Source organism: Stenella coeruleoalba (assembly GCF_951394435.1).
Source record: "Stenella coeruleoalba genome assembly, chromosome: 15".
Classification (NCBI taxonomy): domain Eukaryota; kingdom Metazoa; phylum Chordata; class Mammalia; order Artiodactyla; family Delphinidae; genus Stenella; species Stenella coeruleoalba.
Genome location: NC_137161.1, coordinates 32,841,726 through 32,866,327, shown reverse-complemented (window position 1 = coordinate 32,866,327; position 24,602 = coordinate 32,841,726). Strand labels below are relative to the sequence as shown.

The 24,602-nt window shown below is 40.6% G+C and overlaps 1 protein-coding gene across 5 annotated transcripts in view; it reads right to left on the bottom strand.

Annotated features, from left to right (window-relative positions):
* Positions 1-4,964: 4,964 nt before the first annotated feature.
* SHLD1 (shieldin complex subunit 1) overlaps positions 4,965-24,602 on the bottom strand; it is a 93,232-nt gene continuing 73,594 nt past the window's right edge. For 4 of the 5 annotated variants that reach the window (XM_079945300.1, XM_079945302.1, XM_079945303.1 and 1 more), the window contains one exon: positions 4,965-8,979. In XM_079945300.1, coding sequence (XP_079801426.1) covers positions 8,537-8,979 — 443 coding nt within the window. In that variant the 3' untranslated portion in view covers positions 4,965-8,536. Of the gene's footprint in view, positions 8,980-12,857; positions 12,947-24,602 lie in introns of those variants that run through there. The other variant, XM_079945304.1, reaches the window with a different exon arrangement.

Genomic DNA, 24,602 nt, shown 5'->3' with positions numbered 1-24,602 from the left:
TTCTGGAGCAGGGAGCAGAGGATAGCTTGGGGTTAGGTATGGGCTCTGACACCACCTCCACTACCTATTAGTTCTCTGTGCCTCTGTTTCCCCATCTGTAAAATTGGGCCAGTAACAGGGGTGTTTGAAATGATGGTTGACACTTATTAAGGCATCCACAGTCCTACCCAAAACCTGTTGGTTAAGGAGATGGCATGTTGAGCAACTGAGAAGCCACTGTGGCTGCAGCAAAGAGAGTAAGGGTGAAGCCCTGGGATGGGCAGGACCAACTGCTAGACCAAGGGCAGCGAGAAGCATGGAAGGCAAGTGGCAAGGTTGGGTCTATATTTTTAATTTTTCAGTTATCTATTTCATTGCAAAGGTAATACATGCTTTCATTTTGCATTGCCATGTCCCCACACCTTTGTTAACACTTCACGGGATTGATCTTTTCAATTTCTTACCAATCATATATATTCTAAAATGGCAACACTTTTTAAAAACTGCATTTCTTTTTTTTTTCTTTTTTTTTTTTTTTTTTTGCTCACTGCTGTGGCCTCTCCCATTGCGGAGCACAGGCTCCAGACGCACAGGCTCAGCGGCCATGGCTCACGGGCCTAGCTGCTCCATGGCATGTGGGATCTTCCCAGACCGGGGCACGAACCCGTGTCCCCTGCATCGGCAAGCAGACTCTCAACCACTGCGCCACCAGGGAAGCCCAAAAACTGCATTTCTTTTCTCTTGGCTGCATTGCGTCTTCATTGCTGTGCACAGGCTTTCTCTAGTTGCAGCGAGCAGGGACTACTCTTTGTTGCAGGTGTGGGCTTCTCATTGCAGTGGCTTCTCTTGTTGTGGAGCGTGAGCTCTAGGCACGCGGGCTTCAGTAGTTGCCCTGCATGGGCTTCAGTAGTTCTGGTGCACAGGCTCTAGAGCTCAGGCTCAGTAGTTGTGGCTCACAGTCTTAGTTGCTCTGTGGAATGTGGGATCTTCCCAGACCAGGGATGGAACCTGTGTCCCCTGCATTGGCAGGTGGATTCTTAACCACTGTGCCACCAGGGAAGTCCCTAAAAACTGCACTTCTGTGATAACTTACATCAAGCGGCTATTCATACTGTCCCCTGAGAAAAAAATGCACAACCTAACAGTTGCAAGTTATGTTTTATTCAGGGAACTTACTGAGGACTATAGCCTGGGAAGGCAGCCTCCCAGATAGCTCTGGGGAACTGTTCCAAAGAGCTAAGGGAGGAGCCAGGATATATAGGAGTTTTTGCTGAAAAACACAAAACAAAACATGTAGTTGAACATCAAAAGATTACTGCTAATCCCCAAAACCAGACATTTCAAGTTAATGATTTTAGTGCTTTAGTATGGGAAGATGCAAGAGTCTGGGCTCATTGAAATTATTCCTTTGATATGCACCTTAACTATGAAGGGCCAGCATCTAGTTTTTCTCTGTACTGAGTTCCCCTCAGGGTGCACCATCAGGGCAGCTGCCTTGGCTGAGGGCGTGATGGCTGCAACAGTCACTGTTCACTGAAATGCCAGGCAATGCTTTTTGCCCACAATATTTACTAACAATTTGCATTTCTTCTGTGAAGTACCTGTTCATACTCTTAGTTCATCTTTCTATTCATTTGCCATTTTAGCATTTATTTACAGAAACTCTTCATATATTACAACATTAAACTCTTGTTTGTTAATATCTGAGCAAATTTTTTCTCAAGTCTGTCTCTTGTCTTTCAACCTTTCTTTCCTTCTTTTTTAAATAAACTTTTTTTTTCTATTATTAAGATTTCATACATAGAAAAGTAGAAAGACTAGTGAATCTCCGTATACTCATTACCTAGATGTGGTAACTGATAACATTTTGTCATATTTGTTTCATTATCTTGTTTCTGATAAAGTATTTTAAGTATTATAATTTTTTTTATTTAATAGAAAATTATAGACATTAAGACATTTACCCTAAATCCTCCAGTATACATCTCTATTTTTTTTACAAAACCATAATACCATTATCACATATTTATGATATCTTTCAAAGTTTTTTACTTTTATGTAGTCATAACTGTCAGTCTTTCATTGTTTTGCATTGCTATCTGTTTTAGGAAGTGCTTTCTCATGCAAAGATTATTAAAAAACTTATCTTTATTGTCATCTGCAATTCTATAGAGGTTTTTTTTTTTTGCACTTAGATCTTTAATCATCTGGACTTTATTTTTGTGTATACTGTGAGGTGGAGATCTCACCATTTATAGAATATTTAGGTGATTCAACATTTACCAGCATTTTGAAATGTTGCCCTTAACACAGACTAAATTCCCATGGGGACTTCCCTGGTGGTCCAGTGGTTAAGAATCTGCCTTCCGGTGCAGGGGATGCAGGTTCGATCCCTGGTTAGGGAACTAAGATCCCACATGCCGAGGGACAACTAAGCCCACGTGCCACAACTACTGAGACCGTGTGCTCTGGTGCCTGCATGCCACAACTAGAGAGAAGCCCGTGAGCTGCAACTAGAGAAGCTTGTGCACCGCAACGAAGAGCCCATGCGCCACAACGGAAGGATGCCACATGCTGCAACCAAGACCCAATGCAGTCAAATAAATAAATTAATTTTAAAAACTTCCATGAATATGGCAACTTATCTTAATTTTGCTTAAAATCTTCAAGTCCCACTGTCTTTAGAATAAAATTCTAATCCCTCATCTGGGCTTAAAAGGCCTCCCCCTGCTTATGAAACTCATCTACCACTCTGCCCTCTGCAGACTGTGCTCTAGCCCCAGGGACCTTCTTCCATCTGGGCACTCAGAGCTCATAGCAGGCTGTTTCACACTGATTTCGCACATGCCATTCCCTCTGCCTGGATGCTCCAGCCTCTGTGTGGCTGGCTCTGGGGAATCTTGCAGCTCTTAGTTCAAATGGCACTTCTTCAGAGTCCTTCTCAGACCACCCAGTCTAAGCACCCACCCCAGGCACTACTACATCCCTTTTATTGCCCCAAAGCACCTCTCACTATTTGAAGTTACCTTGCCTGTTCCGTCACCCACTAGAGGGTAAACTCCATGACAGCAGGAGAGAGACCTTCCAGGTCTGGTTCCCTGCTGTTGGGTCAAAGAAAGTAGACTTTCATCATTTTGATAGAAGTTGCCAAATTGCCCTGAGAAAAGCTTTGCCACTTTACTTTCCCCTTGATAGTCAATCAGAGCACTTGTCTCTCTGTACTCTTGCCAGAACTAGAGTCCTTCCAATTTTTTACCACCTCCAAAATACAAAAATCAAGAAACAAAAACAGACAAACCCAAAACAACTAAGGGTGTCTTATTTAAATAAATTAAAATTTAACCTCATAAATTGCAGTTCTTCGTGTTTGAGTACGGTTGTTATGCTTATTAGCCATTTATATATACTTTTTTCTTAACTATCAGTTCATATCCTTTGTCAGGTTTTTCATTTGGTTTATTTCTAATAATTTGTAAGAATTCTGTTTATTAAAAAAGTCTCTTTATTACATGTGTTCCCAGTATTTTTCCTCATTTTGATCTTGTTTATGACCTTAAATATTTTTTGCCTGCAGAATTTTAATATTTCTAAAAAGTCAAATTTATCACATTTTTCCTTTAGGATTTTCAGGTTTTGTGCCATTCTTAGAAAGATCTTCTCTATTCCAAGATATCTAGATAGCTCTTTCCATATATGTATATGTATACACTCATTTTTTATTCTAACATTTTTATGATTTTATTTTTAAATTTTGAAATCTTTAATCCATCTGGAATTCATTTTGATATCAGGAGTGAGGTGAAGAATCTAACCTTTTTTCCTTTCCTCCCCCAGGGTGGGGAGCCAAATGTGCTAAGACCATTTGCTAAAAAATCCACTTTTCCTCATGGATTTGAAATGCTACCTTCATCATATATTCAGTTTCCATCTACATTTATATCTATTTATGGGCTGAACTATTATTCTTCATCTATCTTTCTTTTCTAGTTGCTTTAATCACTGTAGAGTTAGAAACATTTTCACATTTGACAAGGCTAGCTCCTTCTCTTTAATTTGCTAGCTATTGATGCATATTTTGCTTTTTAAAAGGATTTGCACTGGGAATTCCCTGGTGGTCTAGTGGTTAGGACTCCACCCTTCCACTGCTGGGGTGGGGGTGCCCAGGTTCCATCCCTGGTCAGGGAAATAAGATCCCACAAGCCATGTGGTATGGCTAAAAAATAAAATAAAATGATTTGCACTATGGCTGCAGGGTAAAGAGAATGGAAAAGGTGGATGTGTCTTGACCTGATGGAACTTCCTTGTAGTATTCCAGGAGAGAGATGGTAGAATAGAGACTAGAACACAGAAGTTACCATAGATTACCCCATTGTATTCCAAATTTTAATCATTTTCCAGTATACCACCTTTCATAATTATTGATATATCTAAATGTTACCTACACTATTATTAAGTTAATTTTTCACTACTTCAATTCATTTTAAAATTTTACATACTTACATTAGGTGCATCCTATGTAATATCTGTAAAAGCATAGATCAGACATAGTAGTTATAATATTTTATAGTTATAAATGAATAGATAACAATGAAAATAAACATTGTCCATCTAGCACCTAAAGTTCTTTTGTGTACAACCAGTGGTTTGAGAAACGTTGATCTGAGCAAACCATTCTGATCAGTTCTTTGAAAATCTCCACTCAGCCTGGGCTAGCTGATAGTGTCTGCTGCCTGAGCGGGACGCTGGTTAACAGGTGGGTTCAGTTTGCAAAAATCTTCAAGATGTTCACTTATAAACACTTTTCTGTGTGATTGTAACCAATAAAAAGTTTAAAAAGTAAGTTTTTAAAAGTTTTAAAAGTATCACTGTATTGTTTTGTGCTAATTACCGGTAATAAAATCTATTACATATATAGGTCATGCAAAGAAACAGATTAATGAAGTGAATAACAGTTACACAGACTTAAAACACTGGTAGCAGTTCTCTTCCTTAGAATTCTGAGGTTCCTGCAAGCAAATCCATCCTCCCATACATCTCTGAAATGGGTCACAGATGATATCTTAGATAGAACGTTCAGAGGATGATGTCAGTGAAGTGATCTGTAGGGCAGAATTAGACAATGATGCCAGAGGCCAGAGCCTTAATATCCTTATCTCTTAGTCTTCATTAAAGGTAAACAGTGATAAATGGAAAATGCCATCCTAACTGCATGAAGATCAAATTAAGGAGCGAGATTGCAGGGAATCAAATATTTTGTACTGACCTGTCACAAGCACTTACTCAGAAACAAGTAAACACACACCACAGTCTTTTTTTACCTTAAGGTGATTCTGGTTTTTAGACTTCTAAATACTCTGCTTTCAGAGTTTACCTTTTTTCTGAACAGCCACAGCACTGATATTAATAAAGTTTACAAATTCGCTGATATTAAAATCTCACTGCCAAACAGAAGCTGCTGCTTCCCAGCATGGAAATTCAAATAGCTTGTATCTTTTGTCCTTCAAAAACAGTAGAAAATAATCTAGTTTCCTTCTGTTGGTAACCATGGAAACTAAAGTCCAATATTTTGGTGACAGAATAATGCTAAAGACTACAGCATTCAAGGGCATCTATGGATTTGCTACACATCAATAAACAATAAAACTAGCAACTTCAAAATTCAACCTGTAGATTTTCAATTATAAGTCTCCCTGGTTTCAAAATTATTGGGGGGGGGCAATTGAATTGGAGAAAATGCAGATGATTGCTTGTCAGAGGAAGATCTGGAGTCTTGTTTTCTCAAGGACATGTTCATTTCCTCTTTCCTTTCTGTTAGGTCTCCTTCCAGTGGTGCCTGCCCTTCGAGGTGGATATTCTTCCTACCTCTAATCATCCCAAAGCTGGAAGCCTTACTATGTAATTCCTGACTTTTAAAAGGGCTTCTCTCTCCAGTCAAGAGTCCCTAAGAGACCTGGCCTGAGAGGGTGCCCTCATTCTTAACATACACATGTAGGCTGATCTATTTGCATAATCTGCTTTCTGGAAACCTTACAGAGTCTTATGCCAATTAAATTTCATCCAGAGTTTCTCAAAATCTAATTTTTCAGTATTTCCAGCTTCTCTCACTGTTCCCCAGTCAAGTGATAGAGCCCTTTCTGTCAGTACAATTTGTTCGAAGGACCTTCGAGAGAGGGATTAGCGCAGCGATTAGTGCGAGGCTTCTGATTACAATTTCAGGGAGCTCAGTGCAAGGAGATGTCCTTCTACCAACCAAATCTCAAACGAACATTCAGGACACAGCTGAGAAGCAGAGAACCTGCCAGCACAGGCCTGCTCAGGCTATTTAAAGCTGCGCTCCATAAAAAAGAATGAAATAATGCCATTTGCAGCAACGTGGATGGACCTAGAGATTGTCATACTGAGTGAAGTTAGACAGAGAAGGACAAATATCATATGATATCACTTATGTGTGGAATCTAAAAAAAGGGTAAGGGGACTTCCCTGGTGGCACAGTGGTTAAGAATCTGCCTGCCAATGCAGGGGACACAGGTTTGATCCCTGGTCCGGGAAGATCCCACATGCCGCAGAGCACCTAAGTCCGTGTGCCACAACTACTGAAGCCCGTGCACCTAGAGCCCATGCTCCACAAGAGAAGCCACCCCAATGAGAAGCCTGTGCACCGCAACGAAGAGTAGCCCCAGCTCGCCTCAACTAGAGAAAGCCCAAGTGCAGCAATGAAGACCCAACGCAGCCAAACATAAAAAAATTAAAAATAAATTAAAAATATAAAAAAAGGGTACAAATGAACTTATCTACAAAACAGAAATAGAGTTACAGATGTAGAAAACAAACTTATGGTTACCAGGGGGTAAGGGTGGGGAGGAATAAATTAGAAAATTGGGATTGACATATACACACTACTATATATAAAATAGATAACTAAAAAGGAACTACTATACAGCACAGGGAACTCTACTCAATACTCTGTAATGGCCTGTATGGGAAAAGAATCTAAAAAAGAGGGAGTATATGTATATGTATAACTGATTCACTTTGTTGTACACCTGAAACTAACACAACATTGTAAATCAACTATACTCCAATAAAATTTTTTTTAAATTAAAAATAAATAAATAAATAAAGCTGCTCCCTGGCGAAGCAAGGGAAGGACAGGGGTGAGGGGCCAGCCATTCAGAGGGTGACAGAGGGTGCTGGCAGCAGGCAGGCAGAAGACAAAAATAATGAGAGGAAGGAGTCCACTTGGGCAAAGGATTCCTTTTTCTCTTCCACCACAAATTGACAAGCTTGCATCCATCAGCCTAGCTTATCATAAGTGATCTTACACATACTTTGGTGGGTGGTACACATTTTTTTTTTCTCACCTTTCATGTTTACAATCTGGTGGAGATGAAAAGCCTTTTTTAAAAAAAATGTGCGAATCTTAGCTGTTATTTTAGATGGCTCAAATGTTCCTTCCATACCCAGTTAATGTTATAAAACAGGAAGCTCTGGTTTTGGAGAGGCAAAGGTATGATTAAGATGTGATGCACGTTTTGGAACCATATTTAAATCTTTGTATTATTGGGGGACATACGTTCCCAATCACATGGCCACAGTTTTACAATTTGGTAAAATTCTTATACTTGATTCAGCATAAGGCTTTGTTCCCTTCAAAAAAACTCACTGAGGGCTTCCCTGGTGGTGCAGTGGTTAAGAATCCGCCCGCCAATGCAGGGGACACAGGTTTGAGCCCTGGTCCGGGAAGATCCCACATGCCGCAGAGCACCTAAGCCCGTGCGCCACAACTACTGAGCCTGCGCTCTAGACCCCGTGAGCCACAACTACTGAGCCTGCGTGCCACAACTACTGAGGCCCGCGTGCCTAGAGCCCATGCTCCACAACAAGAGAATACAACGCAATGAGAAGCCTGCGAACCGCAACAAAGAGTAGCCCCCGTTCGCCGCAATTAGAGAAAAAACCCCATGCAGCAACGAAAGACCCAACACAGCCAAAAATAAATAAAAATAAAATAAATAAATTAAAAACAAGAAAAAAACCTCATTGAACGGAAGCCTATTCTCTTAGGTCGGCTTCTTCCAGAAGTAGAAGCTGAGTCAAGGGTTCAGGTGCAAGAGATTTATTAAGGAAACGCTCCCAGGAGACACCAGTGAGTAAGAGAAGGACAGGGGAAGGAAGGAGCCAGGCAAGAGTGAGATTTCATGTGAAGCCCCAGCCTTGGCCTGATCAGGAGGAGAGCTCTGGAACTTGAATCATGCCTCAGAGCATGTCCTTCCTGGGGACAAGGAAGCTGGACTTTCAGACTCGCAAACCAGTTGGTCACCAGCCTTAGGATGGGGTGGCCATGGAGGCAATAAAACCCCCAGACACTGCTGGCTCTCCATTTGGGCTGAACTGGCTCCAGGACCAGATCACAGATGCCAGCCTTTGCCTGCAAAGCACTTAGCTGGGGGTTGGGCACACAGAGCTGGCAAGACACCTGAGGGGTTCTGGGTGATGCACCAACAGTATCAGCCACAGGGCTACCCCCCATATGCTTGCTCTCACCACCAGGCAACAGTTATGGGTCTTTCCTCAAGTTCTGCTGCAAGAGGAAATGAATAATTTCTTTTGAAAGTCCTGGGGTCAGCTTTTCATCCTCCAGAGACGCACTTCCTTCTCTGGTTGGGTAAAAGTGGGCGTCCCTGGAATGCTTCTGTAAGATGGAGCAGCCGTCCCGGTTGAAGATGACCTGCGCCATTTGAAAACTGCGGAGGGTGTACTTTTGGTTCTCCTTGCCCTTCAGTTCATTGATTTTCTGAGAAAGGCACTGGTAGACAGATGTGGAGAGTGAATTTCCAGAGGCTGGCTGTGGATGGCCAAATACTTCATAGAATGTGTCCAGAGATTTCCGAAGTCCGGCATCCTCTGCGTTTGTCTCTGGTGGGCCCTTCCCAGAAGGGTCAAGCCAGGAGTACTCAGAGGTCCAGGAATCATTTTGTTCAGTATTTAAGTTACTAGCGTCTGCAAGACAAAACACATTCCAATACTCAAACACATATTTTAAAATATCAGAAAGCAAGGCAGGAGCAGATGATGTTTCTTTTCAATTTAACACACTCACTATTCCTGGGTAACTGGCAATGGACAGAATCAGCTGATTTCAGAACCTGTTCCCACTATCCTGGGATTATGCCACTTGTTTGCTCAAAGTAAGATACTTGCATGTATCAGGGGTTCTTAACCTGGGAGTCCTTATATAGAAATTCAGGGTGGCTGTGAACTAGCATGGGGGAAAAATCTTATCTTATTTTCATTAACCTCTACCTGAAATTAGGAATTTCCGTCCATGATGAATGTAGGCAACAAACTTATTAGCAGCAGTACCTGTGATCCCGTTGCCAACAGATCACAGTTATTTTCATTTCATATTAGAGCTTGTTGAAGATGTTTTAAAATACCATTTATGCTTATCATTATGCTATAGAACAAACTGTGTCCCTCCAAAATTCATATGTTGAAGGCCTAATCCTTAATGTGACTATAATTGGAGATGGGGCTTTTAGGAGGTTATTAAGGTTAAATGAGGTCATAAGGGTGTGGCCCTAATCAGATAGGACTGAAGGCCTTATAAGAAGAGGAAGAGACCCCTCTCTCTCCTTATTGCCTCCTACTACCCACCAGATGTGCAAAAAACCAAGGAAAGGCCATGTGAACGTGTGAGGACACAATGAAAAAGTGATCTTCTGTAAGCCAGAAAGACAGTTCTAACCACAACATGACCATGGTGGCACCCTGATCTCAGACTTTCAGCCTCTGGAACTGTGAGAAAATACATTTCTGTTGTGTGAGCCACCCAGGTTACAGTACTTTGTTAGGGCAGCCCGAGCAGCCTAAGACACACTACTCTGAAATCACCATAGTTATTAGTTCTGACACTAGATCTTATTATGTGAGTCTTAATAAAAAAGCATTGCAGGGCTTCCCTGGTGGCGCAGTGGTTGAGAGTCCACCTGCCGATGCAGGGGACGCGGGTTCGTGCCCCGGTCCGGGAAGATCCCACGTGCCGCGGAGCGGCTGGGCCTGTGAGCCCTGGCCGCTGGGCTTGCGCGTCTGGAGCCTGTGCTCCACAACGGGAGAGGCCACAACAGTGAGAGACCCGTGTACCACAAAAAAAAAAAAAAAAAAAGCATTACATATTCTTTACAATATCATATCTTTGTTCTTTAAATATATATATATATGTATATTTTTTTAATTTGCAAGTTGTAGAATTCCTTATAAAACTACCAGGTTTATTCTTTAAAATTTCATACTTTAAATCAAAGTATATTTTCCTTTTTTCACTCTGATATAAGCTTTATTAAATTACTAACTTTAACTTCACACACACCCCACCCTTGCTAATTCAACAAGTAGTTATAATAAAAAATATTTGTACTTGCTAATGATGAAGAATGGTGAATGATGCAGTGGGTGAAGTTTTAGAAAAGGAGGCAGAATTTGGGGTTTTGACTCTAGTTTTACTACCAGGTAGATATGATACCTTTCTGAGCTTTGGCTTTCTCATCTACAAAACAGGAGTTTTACTAAATGATCTCTTGCCTAGAACTTCTATGGTAATACAGGGAATGGAGAAGTATAATCCAAAGCATTAGAGTATCCAAAAAAATGTGGACACACGTTCTGTGAGACACACGCAGGGCCACACGTGGACAAGCATTCATTGACTCAACACACATTTACAGAAAGGTGATGATATAAATGTAATTCATTACAAGTTGCTACAAGGTAAACAGAGGATGCTGAAGACCATGTTCTTCACCTGAGATAGTTAGACCTTAACTAGGAAGAGGAGACATACTTCTAGACATCAAACAACTGGAAAATACTCACAGGATATACATAAATACACAAAGATGTGATGACATTGACTGGGGACAGTGTGGATGCAAAGGCAAATGCAGAGTAAGGGAAGGATCAGCATGTAGCAGAATTAGTGAGGAGTGCCTCTTTGGAGAAGGCTACGTGCACTCTTATTAGGAAGGGACCAGAATCAGAAACTGTGGAAACAGGAGGGTTAATGAACAAGGCCATGTGGCAAGAAGAAGCAGAAACTAAACTACTCCATGGCTGGTTGTCATTATCCCCCTCTACCAGCTGGCTGTACCTTCAGCAGCCTAAGACCCAGCCTGGAGGCAGAAGGAGAGAGAATTCACAGAGTGGCCAGACAGGCTCCTGGGACAGACAACAGCGACCATGCTTTTTAAACAATTCAGTGGCAGGGATGGCTTCCATTACACTGGATTTCAGCAAGCCTAGTTTATGTCCCAGGCCCCTCAAGCCTAAAAAATAAAATAAAATTTTTAAAAAAGGAAAATAAATTTCCTTTGCTGCTGCTATGCCAAGAGCTTCTGCTTAGTTCTGCCTAAGTTCCTCCCAACAAGCCCATTGCTGAACTGCAGCCTCCTGGATGGGCATAGGGTGAGGGAGGCAGAGGCTGGCCTCTTTCCAGTTCTTGTGTCAGAGAAACTGCAGGAGAGGACTTCCTGGCCACCTCACTTGGAATGCTGAGCACACTTTCCAATAGCAACTTTCTTATCCATATAGGTCAATAGGTTCTACAACGTGGAAGGTGATGTGGATAGACAGAGTGGAAAGCTGGGGATCATCTAAAGCAGAGTGATCTGTAACACAGTCTCCAAAGTCAAGCAGACCCAAGTTCAAATCCCTGCTCTGCCAAATTCAAGTTGTGCAACACTAAGTTACTTAACATCTCTGAGACTCAGTCACCTGGTGTGCAAAATGGAGACACTACCAGTTATCAGCTCATGATTCTCATGTTGTGAGAATTAGCTAAGATAATATATGCAAAGCACTTAGCCCACCTTGAAGAATGGCTGATTCCAGGTTGGTGATGGGAAAGTACAAGATGAGCCTGGACATCTCACCATTTTCTAATGCTCGAAGAATGATGGGGGCACAGCAAGGGGGAGCTGAGGCCGGCTCAAAAGGGATCCCTTGGCCAAATCTAGAACAACTTGAGCATCAAAATAATGAGAGTTAACAGATTATAACCCATTTATTAAAACAGAAAACCATGAATCCATAAAATAATTGAAAGTTTGAAGAGGAATGGGATACTTACAGCCTCAGAGTACCTCCCCATAAGATACTTATTAGTTACAAAGGGAGAAAGAATAACTTTAAATATAGTGGAGAAGCGTGGCAAATATCACCATCCACAAGTGATCTAAATGAGCACCATCAGTAATGGGACAAATCAAAATCATGTGCCACCTGACCAGGTGTAATGGGAAGACACAGCATCACTTCTCGGATAGTCCTGCCAAAGGTGCATCACCTGAACCAATATGGGGAAGTGGCAGACAAAACCAAATCAAGAGACATTCTATGAAATAAATGGCCTGTACTCTTCAGAAGTGCCAAGTTCATGAAAACCAAGGAAAGGCTAAGCAGTTGTTCCAGACTGAAGGAGACTACAGAGACAGGACAACTAAATGCAGCACATGATTTCCTCTGGCTCCTTTTGCTCTACAGAACATTCTTGGGCCCAATGAATGAGGTCTGGGGATGAGATGGTAGTAATGTGTCACTGTTAATTTCCTGATTTTGATGGTTTCGTTGAGCTTTGTAGGAGAATGTCCTTGTTTGTAGGAAAATCAAGGATGGTGGGCAACAGGTTGGTGGCTTACTCTCAAATAATTCATGAAAAAAAATGTTACTTGTACTTGCAAGTTTTCTGAGTTTGAGATTGTTTCAAGAAAAAAAAATTAAAACAAACCTCTGGAGGAATAATTGTTAAAATTTCTTTGGGTGGCCTACTTGAACATTAAAACAAACCAAACAGTCTTAGTCCAGGGCTTGGCAAATGTACTCACCTAACGAATGTACTGCCATTAGAGAGGCGAGAGGAAAGGGGAAGGGGAAGGGTCCCACCATGGCAGGATGAGGTGTTCCTTCCCACCTTCTTCCCCACAGATGATCTGGTCCTGGGGGGTAAGGCAGGAAGCCAGAGGCTGAGAAATGTCAATGGGAAGAGTGGGAGAGAGAAGGAGAGCTCAGCAGTGACACTCCAAGTAGCAGGGCGTGTACTTATTAAGTAACTGGTCAATAACTTTGATATGCAGATTTAAAATTTTTCATCTGTGTCTCACTGTTATATTTCATTTAATTTTTGAAATTCAGTATCCACGAAAGAACCTAAAAAACTAGCCTGTCTCCTCTATTTTACATGCAAATGTCAAGCAGACAGCAGCTCATCTTCAAAGAAACCCTCCTTCCCCTTTCCAGAAGAGTAATGACAATATGCATTGAGTTAATTACTACATCAGTTCTTTTGAACACTGCCTCCAGTTCATTTCAGACTTTGATTTCCTTTTAAAATTTGCTTTACTTCCAACTACAAAGCCATCTCTCTAATTATGTGGCTGTTGTGGCCTTTTGGGCATATTAAATGTTTGGGTAAATTATTTAAATTTAAAACATTTAAGTTAAATTTAAACATTTAATATGTTTGGGTAAATTTAATCTAAAAATTCTTAAGAGTTATTGTACGCTGTTCAGTTACTAGGGAATGCACTGCCATTCATGCATGCCGCACAAAGCAGGTGTCAGCACTCACTCAGCATTTACTGTGCTCCCACTGGGTGTGAAGCATGGTCCTGGTGGAGTAAATCCAACCAAGAATGAGGCTCTGAGGCATCTAGGCTGTCTTCCTCACTCCATCCTGGGAGGAAGGCATCCAAATCATTTTAAAATATTTTTATTCTAATATAAAGTAATCCATTTGTTCTCTAAGACATGAACTTTTCCGTCAGCTCTATCCTGTTGCTGTTGCAGTTGAAGGGTTTTGTTTTGCTTTGATTTTTATTTATGTGTAAAGAAACCTGCTGCAATGATTTCACAGATGAGAAACAGGCAGAGAGATACAGGGGTTTAAAAAGTTGCACAGCTAGTTAGTAGTGAGGCTCACACTTGACATTGGGATCCTGATATTTCATTTCTCAGATAGTTCAAGGATCAGTTCTGGCTTTCAAACAACTCCTTATTTTTACATTGGCTCATACTATTTCTTAGCTATTTGTACCCACCATTCCCTTGACCCATCTCCAAAAAAGGTAAACGTTTCATTAAAGAATTTCTAATTAACATTTATAGTACAAATAAAAAACATTATATCATGAAAAAAATTATTTAAATTTACCCAAACATATTAAATGTTTCTTCACCAGTATACAAAGCCAATCACTTCTTTTCCTGATGCACCTACACATGGACAGAAGATGGATCTCTGATAACTTGGTCAGTTCCTGCTCAGTGGAGCATCCTCACGGCTATATTCAAACCCCACTTTATTCTACCTGTTGTTAGAGCTCAGACCTGTAGGGCTCTCAACTGGGCACGCTACTCTAGGGACAGACTGGGGACGTTATTTTGTCAGTGATTGGAAAGTGCTACTTGCATTTAGTGAGTGGGATCAAGGATGTAAACATCCTACAGTGCACAGAACAGTCCCATATATCAAAGAATCATCCTTCCCCCAAATGCCAGTAGTGCCCTCCACCCACAGAGAGCAACACTGGCTCAAAGGATTCTGGAAGGAGTGGGAAGTGAATGCTGAATCCCACTGAATTGTAATAGATTGATTTGCCTTGAGCTCCCCGAGGCACCTTTGCTACTGATCCCTGCATAGTGAATGCCCTTCTTGCTGGCACCTATTTGCACCACGCTTTCCTTCCTTCTCAGACCTTGAGATGGCTTTTTTTTTTTTTTTCCTCAGTAAGGGCCCCAGTCCTAATGATTTTGGCATTATATAAATTGGGTGGAATTTCCCTTTTTATTTCAATATGCTTTCCATCATGAATAGATTTCTTTAGGATTTGCAAGAAGAGAGAAGGATGGGGCTTGACGCCACAATGCTCTTGCATGCATTGCTTCCAGGTCATCTATTCACCAGAACATCCATTTGTTAAATTTTTTTTTGACCAAGGAGAAAAGAGATAACGTATAGATATTTGAGATTCTTATAAACCTAAAACTATTTTTATATCTTGAGGAGTTATAGAGGTTATTTGAGTTTAGTAATCCGAGACAGTCAATTAGCATGGAGCATTTGAGATTAATGGCTGTGTTCTGAGATTAATGCCATTGGCCATCAGAAACCCGGATATTTAATGGGGGTTTCTTCCAGCAACTCTTCTGTGCCTACTCCTGCGGCTGATAAGTGCACAGCGGGGTTTGACCTCTGCGGCACATTTTAGCTTCCATCCTTAACAGGTTCCCTTTAAATGGGCTTGACGTTTAACTCTGCCTCCTCCAGGAAGCAGCATCAATAGCCGCCCACTCTGCCTATTTGTCCAGAGTTTCTTTTACCAGCAACTGCTAATTGGGGGGATCTGTGGCTTCAAGGCTGTACACAGCTGAAAGAAATCTACTCTAAGACAATAAAAATATGGCGAATTATCAGGATTCAAGGAAAGAAGGAACATGTGGTTTGTATGGTCTTCTATGTTGCTTGGAGGGGAAGCTGCCCCTTTCTCAGGGCACTGCATGGCACACTCCTAAGGGTGACCCTGCTGCCTTGGTTTGTCTGTTGGAGGCTCTAAGAAAAAGTCACGGGCATGAGAACAAGGTGAATGGGAGGAGGGCACACTTTGGATGCACTGACTCATCTTCTTCATGACAGCAGTCAGAGGCCTCCCAAGGTCTCTACATGGGTGAGCTACCAATTTTAGTATATTAGGGTTTGTGGTCCAAGGATGTGGGGCACCACTCTGCTAGGCTGCATCTTCCTGCTCCAGATCTCACCTACCTTTCCTTCATATCCTCTCCTATGCCTCTCATTCCTGCCTCCCCACTCCATACTTTTAGAGGAATAGAGGATTGAACAGGATCACTGGATGGACAAGAATAAGTCCTACCTCCAGCCCCACAGGCTGCAGGGTGCTGATACCTCTGCATCCTGGCTTCTTTCCTGATCCTGGAACGTATCAAGAATGTTCCCTCTTCAAAACCTTTGCACTTGCTGTTCCTCCCTTTTCCACATATCTGCACAGTTGGTTTCCTTACAACCTTCAGTTCTCTGCTCAGATGTTACCTTCTCAGTGAGGCCTTCTATATTAGTCAGGATGGGCTAGGGTATACTACTTAACAAGCAAGCCCCAAATCTCATAAAACAGCAAAGGATTGTTTCTTACTACTTGCACTCTGTGTCATACTACAAGTGGATCTGTATCATCCTTGCCCTTTCCCTGGAAGCCAGGCCACTGGGGCAGCCACTACCTCAATATTGCTTAGTGACTATAGCAGAGGGAAAAGAGCACGGTGGAGCAGACAGTCACCAGGAGAGCTCTGTCACTTCTGTTCACATATCATTGCCAATGTTAAGTTGTATGGCCAAACCTGATTTCAAAAGAATGAGGAAGAAAAATTCTCCTGTAGGGAGAGGCAGAGATTACTGGTGAGCAATAATTCAGTCTGCCATACTTTCCTTGAGCACACTATTTAAAATTACATTTCCTTCACTCCCTAGACCCTGGCTGTCCTTATCTCCCTTGTCTGCCTATACTTTCCATATAAACCTACTAGTACCTAATAATATATGATTTGTTTGTTTATTGTCAATCTTCTCCTACTCAAGGTTTTTTGTCTCTCTTGTTACCTGGTGTATCTCCAGGGCCAGCACATGGTAGATACATTTTAAAAATTTTGATGCTTTGTTTTATTTGATGAGTTTTACTTTCAAATGCACATGTAAATGTGTGTATTACTAGGGTGACCACTATTCACTAGCGTGACTGGGGTGTTTGTCCAGGAAATCCCCAGTTTGTGCCTATTGTCTCAATTAATTATTAATAGCACCCTTTTTCACTCTCTAAAGGGCCTTGGGTTACACAATCCACTGTGTGAATACATGAATCATGATAAATTACATACATAAGCTGATGCTGAAGGAGGGGGCAGATATATCTTGGTCAACAGTGAGACGTTCCACCACACATACCTGGGGTGGGGCAGGGGGGTTGAGTTTGATGCCAGAAATAATCCCAGTCTGTGGTATAAATAATGTACCTACAGACTTTCTTTTTTTTTGCTGAACATTCTGTGGATTTGTTCTACTGTACTCCAAGACCATCCTCTTTTCCTTTCTCCTCTTTTTCATACCTGGTATTTCTCCTACCCCCTTGCTGTCCAAGAACCTTTTTATTACTGCCCTGCAAGTGAAGGGCCTCAGTTCACTCTACCCCATCAGCAGCTTGCTTAGATTCCTCTTTCTGGTTTCATCTGACTGTCCCCCTCCCCTTAAGGTATAACACCAGCCCTGTTACTTACTTCCGATCTTATTAATAATGTAAAATTAATGACAAGAAAAATCAATCAGCTTAAGCCTCCTTTTGCCTGATGGTTTATACACTTTAGAATTTGCAGCTGTTCCTTTAAAGGACAAAAACCACATACAAGGGAGCCCAAGGAGGTGTGGACATCAAGATATTTAATCCCAGTTAACACCTCAAAGGATGGATGGTCTGGTCAGGTGCTTTTGAAACCACAGTCTAGGTCTGTACTTACTTACATCTGAAAGTAAAAACTGGATGAATCACCCATGCTGTCACCTTTCATCCTAATGACGAACAGATGCAATGGGCAGAGGACAGAGACCTCTAAAAGGCAACTGGTGAGAAATAAAATGAATGCTGGAAAAATACAAAAATATGTGTGATAGGTGAACAGCCCTAATAGTAGGTGCCCAGGGCAATTAATAAGGTCAATCTCTACTGTCTGATTCATAAGCTATCTTACTTTTACCTTGGCATTTTATGTTTTTATCTAAAGAAATTAAAATGTTCTGAAAATTACAGGGATCTATATAATATCCAAGTTCACACCACTCCAGATTGACAATTAACATATGTCATATTTGCTTCAAGTCTTTTTCCTATTAAAGAAGAATTAAACAATTCAATTAAAGTTGACATAGAAATAGAAATTCCTACATAGAAATTGATTCCTTCCAGCCCATTTTTATACCTTACATATATATGTATCCATAAGCAAGACAGAGTGTTGCTTTATGTGTGATGATCTTTTTAATCTTATTTTCAATATACAAAGTTTTGCTTTTTTTCACCCAACCTTATGATGTTTTACTTCTAGCCATTATTGAGATATATATATATATATGAATGTAGGGACAGGCTGCATTAGTTTTCATCCATTCTCTTGCTGAAGGACATGTAGGTTGTGCCTAATTTTTCACTATCACAAACAAGGCCTTAGTGAGCCCTTGAGCACTTGTGAGACTTTCTCTGGAAATACATACAGGAGTGGAATTGCTGAGTTGAAGGAAACGTGTTTTCAATTTCACTAGATCCTGCCAGATCACTCTCCAAAGTGGTTGCAGCATTTACAGTCCCACCAGCACTGTCTAGATTTTCCTGTTTCTCCACAGCTTTGCCAAACCCTGATATTGTCAGACATTTCCAGCGGTATCTCATTATTGGGTTCACATTTCCCTGATTACTTGCATGGCTGAGCTGCTCTTCATATACTTATTGGTCACTTGAGTTTCCTTACTGTGAACTGCCTGTTCATATTCTTTACCATTTTTCTTTCTGGTTTTTTGTCTCTTTTCTATATTCTTTTTAACGGCATAGAAAATGAATTATAAAGAAAACAATATCTTTCTCTGACTTTTCTCCAATTAATCTCATGACTAGTTTTTTTCCAGTCTGAAGGGGATTAAACAAAAAAAAATGTGAGGATGAAATAAAGACTTCATGAGAAGCCTCAAGTTCTGTTTTTGTTTTAATGGCAAACCTTCTAAAGCAAAACAATTCTCTTGGTGTCAGCTTATCACTACCAAAAAGTGATATTATGTTTCTACTTGATTTAATAATAAAGTCATACACCAAGCCTGATCCAGGGGCAGGGATCTCATCCAGCTTATTGAGTCTCATTTTCCAGGCAAGAAAATTAAGATAGGACCAAGTCTCCAGAGTCATTTAATGCAGGGATTGGCAACTAGAACACACAAAAAAGGTTAATCTGCTCAATAATTTTCTTAATTAAAATCATTTTCATGTAACTATCATTTGCCATAATGAGGATGGCTGCTGGTTTTACACGTTGGTGAGGGGTTGGTGAGGCAAGGGGTTCAAGAGCCTCCCGAGCTGATTCATAATTGACATTTAGAGACCACAGGCTTGGATCCTAGAAATGCATAACAATTCCCTTTTTTACTATGAGACTGAGGATTAGCCCAACTTAATGGGACAGAGAACCTGACCCTTTCACAGCTGGAAAATCCATGGGGAGTTACCTTGTTCAACTCTCTCACTTTCTGGACCAGAACTGTTTAGCTCCAGTTGGAACAAGAACTGTGGTCCCCACAGACATAGAGAATAAACTTGTTGCCAAAGGGACTGGTGGGTGGGGGAGGGATAAACTGGGAGTTTGGGGTTAGCAGATGCAAACTATTACATATAGAATGGATAACGACAAGGTCTTACTGTATAGCACAGAGAACTATATTTAATATCATGAGATAAGCCATAACGGAAAAAATATTTTTAAAATGTATATATATATATGTATAACTGAATCACTTTGCTGTACAACAGAAATTAACATTGTAAATCAATTTTTTCAATTAAAAAATTGTTAGAAAAAAAGAACTGTGATCCACTGATTGTTAAAAAAAAGAACTGTGATCCATTGACCCCATCCATGTCTGGGTACGAGGAGCCCTGAGAAGGGATGACCAGGAGAGGCCATCAGACAAGGGACCTAAGCTCCTTCAGGAGCCATTGCAAATTAGGAGCTTCACAGTAACATTTACAGCCTGTGTTTTAAAGTGTTTTTCCCCCAGGTGGTTTTTAAAATTGCATTTACATGGGATGTTTCAGCAGATTTGCTTCAAATCCTGGCCTAGATAGTAAGGAACAATTGTGAGCAGAAAAAGCAAATGATTTGGATTTGGGTTGCTATGGTAACATTACCATTTTTTGAATACGGCTGTTTACTTCAGCAGCCTTGATTTAAATGTGAGCCGCTAATTAAGATGATGCTTGAAACTTTAACCTTCACTGTAAGAAAAAAGTAAGCACTTTAAAAATGATGCTTGAAGTGTTGCTGGAGACATATTTAGCAAGAAGATCATTCCCCTTTGCTGGAGAAGCAGAAACCCAATCCATTTTCCTTGAAGAAGAATGAGGGCCTACTCACAATCTGTCCAAATCCACAAGTCAGTATTTCCTAGTTTTTTTTTTTTTTTGTGTGGTACGCGGGCCTCTCACTGTTGTGGCCTCTCCCGTTCCGGAGCGCAGGCTCCGGACGCGCAGGCTCAGCGGCCATGGCTCACGGGCCTAGCAGCTCCGCATCATGTGGGATCTTCCCGGACCAAGGCACGAACCCGTGTACCCGGCATCGGCAGGCGGACTCTCAAACACTGCGCCACCAGGGAAGCCCCAGTATTTCCTACTTTTAAGATTTAAAGAGGAACAGAACAGAATTCCTGTCAAAACTGAGCCAGTTCCAGTGTTGACACCAGCAGTAAGACTTTCTGAGAGTGACAGACAAGGAAAGTCTGATATTTCTCCACACATAGCAGTATTTTTGTTAGACACATATTTGTGTAAACAGATTTCACTCCACATCAAATCAAAGTTAAGTACATCTATGAAGTGACAGACTGAACTGGAAACAAATACACCAGAATGTAAATATATAGCTGAGTGTTCTCCCTTCAAAGTAATCACCCTGGGGAGTGGGGGGCAAGCTCTTATTTTAAAAATGTTGATGTTGCTGAGAACATTTTGGAGCCTCTTAGAAAGTGTCTTTGCTTGCTCTGGAAACTTTATTTTTTTTAACATCTTTATTGGAGTATAATTGCTTTACAATGGTGTGTTAGTTTCTGCTTTATAACAAAGTGAATCAGCTATACATATACATATATCCACATATCTCCTTCTTGCGTCTCCCTCCAACCCTCCCTATCCCACACCTCTACGTGGTCACAAAGCACCAAGTTGATCTCCCTGTGCTATGTGGCTGCTTCCCACCAGCTATCTATTTTATATTTGGTAGTGTATATAAGTCAATGCCACTCTCTCACTTCATCCCAGCTTACCCTTCCCCTTCCCCGTGTCCTCAAGTCCATTCTCTACATCTGCATCTTTATTCCTGTCCTGGCCCTAGGTTCTTCAGAACATTTTTTTTTTTAGATTCCATATATATGTGTTAGCATACATATATGTGTTTTTCTCTTTCTGACTTACTTCACTCTGTATGACAGACTCTAGGTCCAGCCACCTCACTACAAATAACTCAATTTCGTTTCTTTTTATTGCTGAGTAATATTCAACTGTATACATGTGCCACATCTTCTTTATCCATTCATCTGTTGATGGACACTTAGGTTGCTTCCATGTCCTGGCTATTGTAAATAGAGCTGCAGTGAACATTGTGGTACATGACTCTTTTTGAATTATGGTTTTCTCAGGGTATATGCCCAGTAGTGGGATTGCTGGGTCGTCCAGTAGTTTTATTTTTAGTTTTTTAGGAACCTCCATACTATTCTCCATACTGGCTGTATCAATTTACATTCCCACCAGTAGTGCAGGAGAGTTCCCTTTTCTCCACACCCTCTCCAGCATTTATTGTTTGTAGATTTTTTGATGATGGCCATTCTGACTGGTGTGAGGTGATACCTCATTGTAGTTTTGATTTGCATTTCTCTAATGATTAGTGATGTTGAGCATCCTTCCATGTGTTGGTTGGCAATCTGTATATCTTCTTTGGAGAAATGTCTATTTAGGTGTCCTGCCTATTTTTGGATTGGGTGGTTTGTTTTTTTGATATTGAGCTGCAAGAGCTGTTTGTAAATTTTGGCGATTAATCCTTTATCAGTTGCTTCATCAGCAAATATCTTCTCCTATTCTGAGGGTTGTCTTTTCATCTTGTTTATGGTTTCCTTTGCTGTGCAAAAGTTTTTAAGTTTCATTAGGACCCACTTGTTTATTTTTGTTTTTATTTCCATTTCTCTAGGAGGTGGGTCAAAAAGGATCTTGCTGTGATGTATGCCATAGAGTGTTCTGCCTATGTTTTCCTCTAAGAGTTTTATAGTGTCTGGCCTTATATTTAGGTCTTTAATCCATTTTGAGATTATTTTTGTGTATGGTGTTAGGGAGTGTTCTAATTTCATTCTTTTACATGTAGCTGTCTACTTTTCCCAGCACCACTTATTGAAGAAGCTGTCTTTTATCCATTGTATATTCTTGCCTCCTTTATGAAAAATAAGGTGACCATATGTGTGTGGGTTTATCTCTGGGCTTTCTATCCTGTTCCATTGATCTATATTTCTGTTTTTGTGCCAGTACCATACTGTCTTGATTACTGTAGTTTTGTAGTATAGTCTGAAGTCAGGGAGGCTGATTCCTCCAGCTCCGTTTTTCTTTCTCAAGATTGCTTTGGCGTTTTGGGGTCTTTTGTGTTTCCATACAAATTGTGAATTTTTTTTTTCTAGTTCTGTGAAAAATATCATTGGTAGTTTGATAGGGATTGCATTAAATCTGTAGATTGCTTTGGGTAGTATAGTCATTTTCACAATGTTGATTCTTCCAATCTGTGAACATGGTATATCTCTCCATCTTTTGGTATCATCTTTAATTTCTTTCATCAGTGTTTTACAGTTTTCTGCATACAGGTCTCTTGTCTCCTTAGGTAGGTTTATTCCTAGGTATTTTATTCTTTTTGTTGTAATGGTAAATGGGAGTGTTTCCTTAATTTCTCTTTCAGATTTTTCATCATTAGTGTATAGGAATACAAGAGATTTCTGTGCATTACTTTGGTATCCTGCTACTTTACCAAATTCGTTGATTAGCTCTAGTAGTTTTCTGGTAGCATCTTTAGGATTCTCTATGTATAGTATCACGTCATCTGCAAACAGTGACAGCTTTACTTCTTCTTTTCTGATTTGGATTCTTTTAATTTCTTTTTCTTCTCTGATTGCTGTGGCTAAAACTTCCAAAACTATGTTGAATAATAATGGTGAGAGTGCTCAACCTTGTCTTGTTCCTGATCTTAGTGGAAATGGTTTCATTTTTGTACCATTGAGAATCATGTTGGCTGTGGGTTTGTCATATATGTTCCTTATTATGTTGAGGTAAGTAAGTTCCCTCTATGCCTACTTTTTGGAGGGTTTTTATTATAAATCAGTGTTGAATTTTGTTGAAAGCTTTTTCTGCATCTATTGAGATGAAATTAGCTAATCCAACAGCACACTAAAAGGATCATACACCATGATCAAGTGGGGTTTATCCCAGGAATGCAAGGATTCTTCAGTATACGCAAATCAATCAATGTAATACATTGTTATACAATGTATACAATGTTATACAATGTATACAATGTTATACAATCAACCATATTAACAAATTGAAGGAAACTTCTTTTGGATGTCCTCATTGGTGGCAAATCTCCATCCACAGAAGACAGAATTACCCTTTTGGAAAAAAGAGGCATTAGGAGTGAAATCTGATAAATAATGTAGGTGATCCTGCAGGGTAACTGGGCATGGGTTAAAAAGCAAGGTTTATCTCCAAAAGGAAATTGCTTTTCTTTTGTTTTGCATGCTGGTTCTGAAAGTAGTTCTCACAAAGGAATTCCAAAGTCAGTTCTATGCAATAGCAAGCAGCATGGTTTCAATGTACATATATGTTCAAATTTGCTACCTTAAAGGACAGGCTAATGTGGATTTAAGTTCTGACTATTGTAAAAAAGCTCATAGTCATAGATTAGAAGTCTGAATATTTTTGTCCTGACAGATAAGATGTTGGTGAGCGTGGACTTTGTATTTAGAAGACTTGAGTTTAGTCCTACCATGGCCACTTACTGCCTATGTGACCATGGGCAAGTTACTTTACATCTCTGAATCTCCATGTCTTCATCTGTAAAATGGGAATAATAGCTCTGCCTCATAGGACTGTTGTAAGAATTAAATGATTTATTAGTATAAAACCTAGCATGTAGTAAGGGCTCAACAAATATAAGCTACTTTATAATTATCACAGTGACAAGAGTAGTACCAGAAGCAGAGTTGTTACATGTAGGTATTAAACTATTTGCCATTTAGCATCTAGAACTATTTTTTTTGTTTTTTGGCCACGCCATGCGGCACGTGGGATCTTAGTTCCCTGACCAGGGATTGAACCTGAGTCCCCTACATTGGAAGCACGAAGTCTTAACCACTGGACTGCCAGGGAAGTCCCAGCATCCAGGATTTAAAAAAGTGAATTGTAAATGCTCCTGTAGGTCTTTTCTGCAGTGATAAATTAACATTATAAGCAAAGTCTAGATGAACAAGCATTCATTCCTGACTGAAAGGAACATCACTTTTACTTACTGCTCCATCCTGGTGTCAGAGTTAGTGGGATGAATCATTAGTGAACATTGCCCATCTCACAGCAGTAGGACTATGATTACAGAGAGGTCCCAAGTGCATGCTCTGCAAAGCAAACACAATCCCACTGTGGGTGGAAACAGCAGATTCCTCAGCGTGTGGGCATGTCAAACACAGAAGCCCAGGCTGGTGGAGCCCTCATCTGTCCCCCTAAGGAGCACCAGCA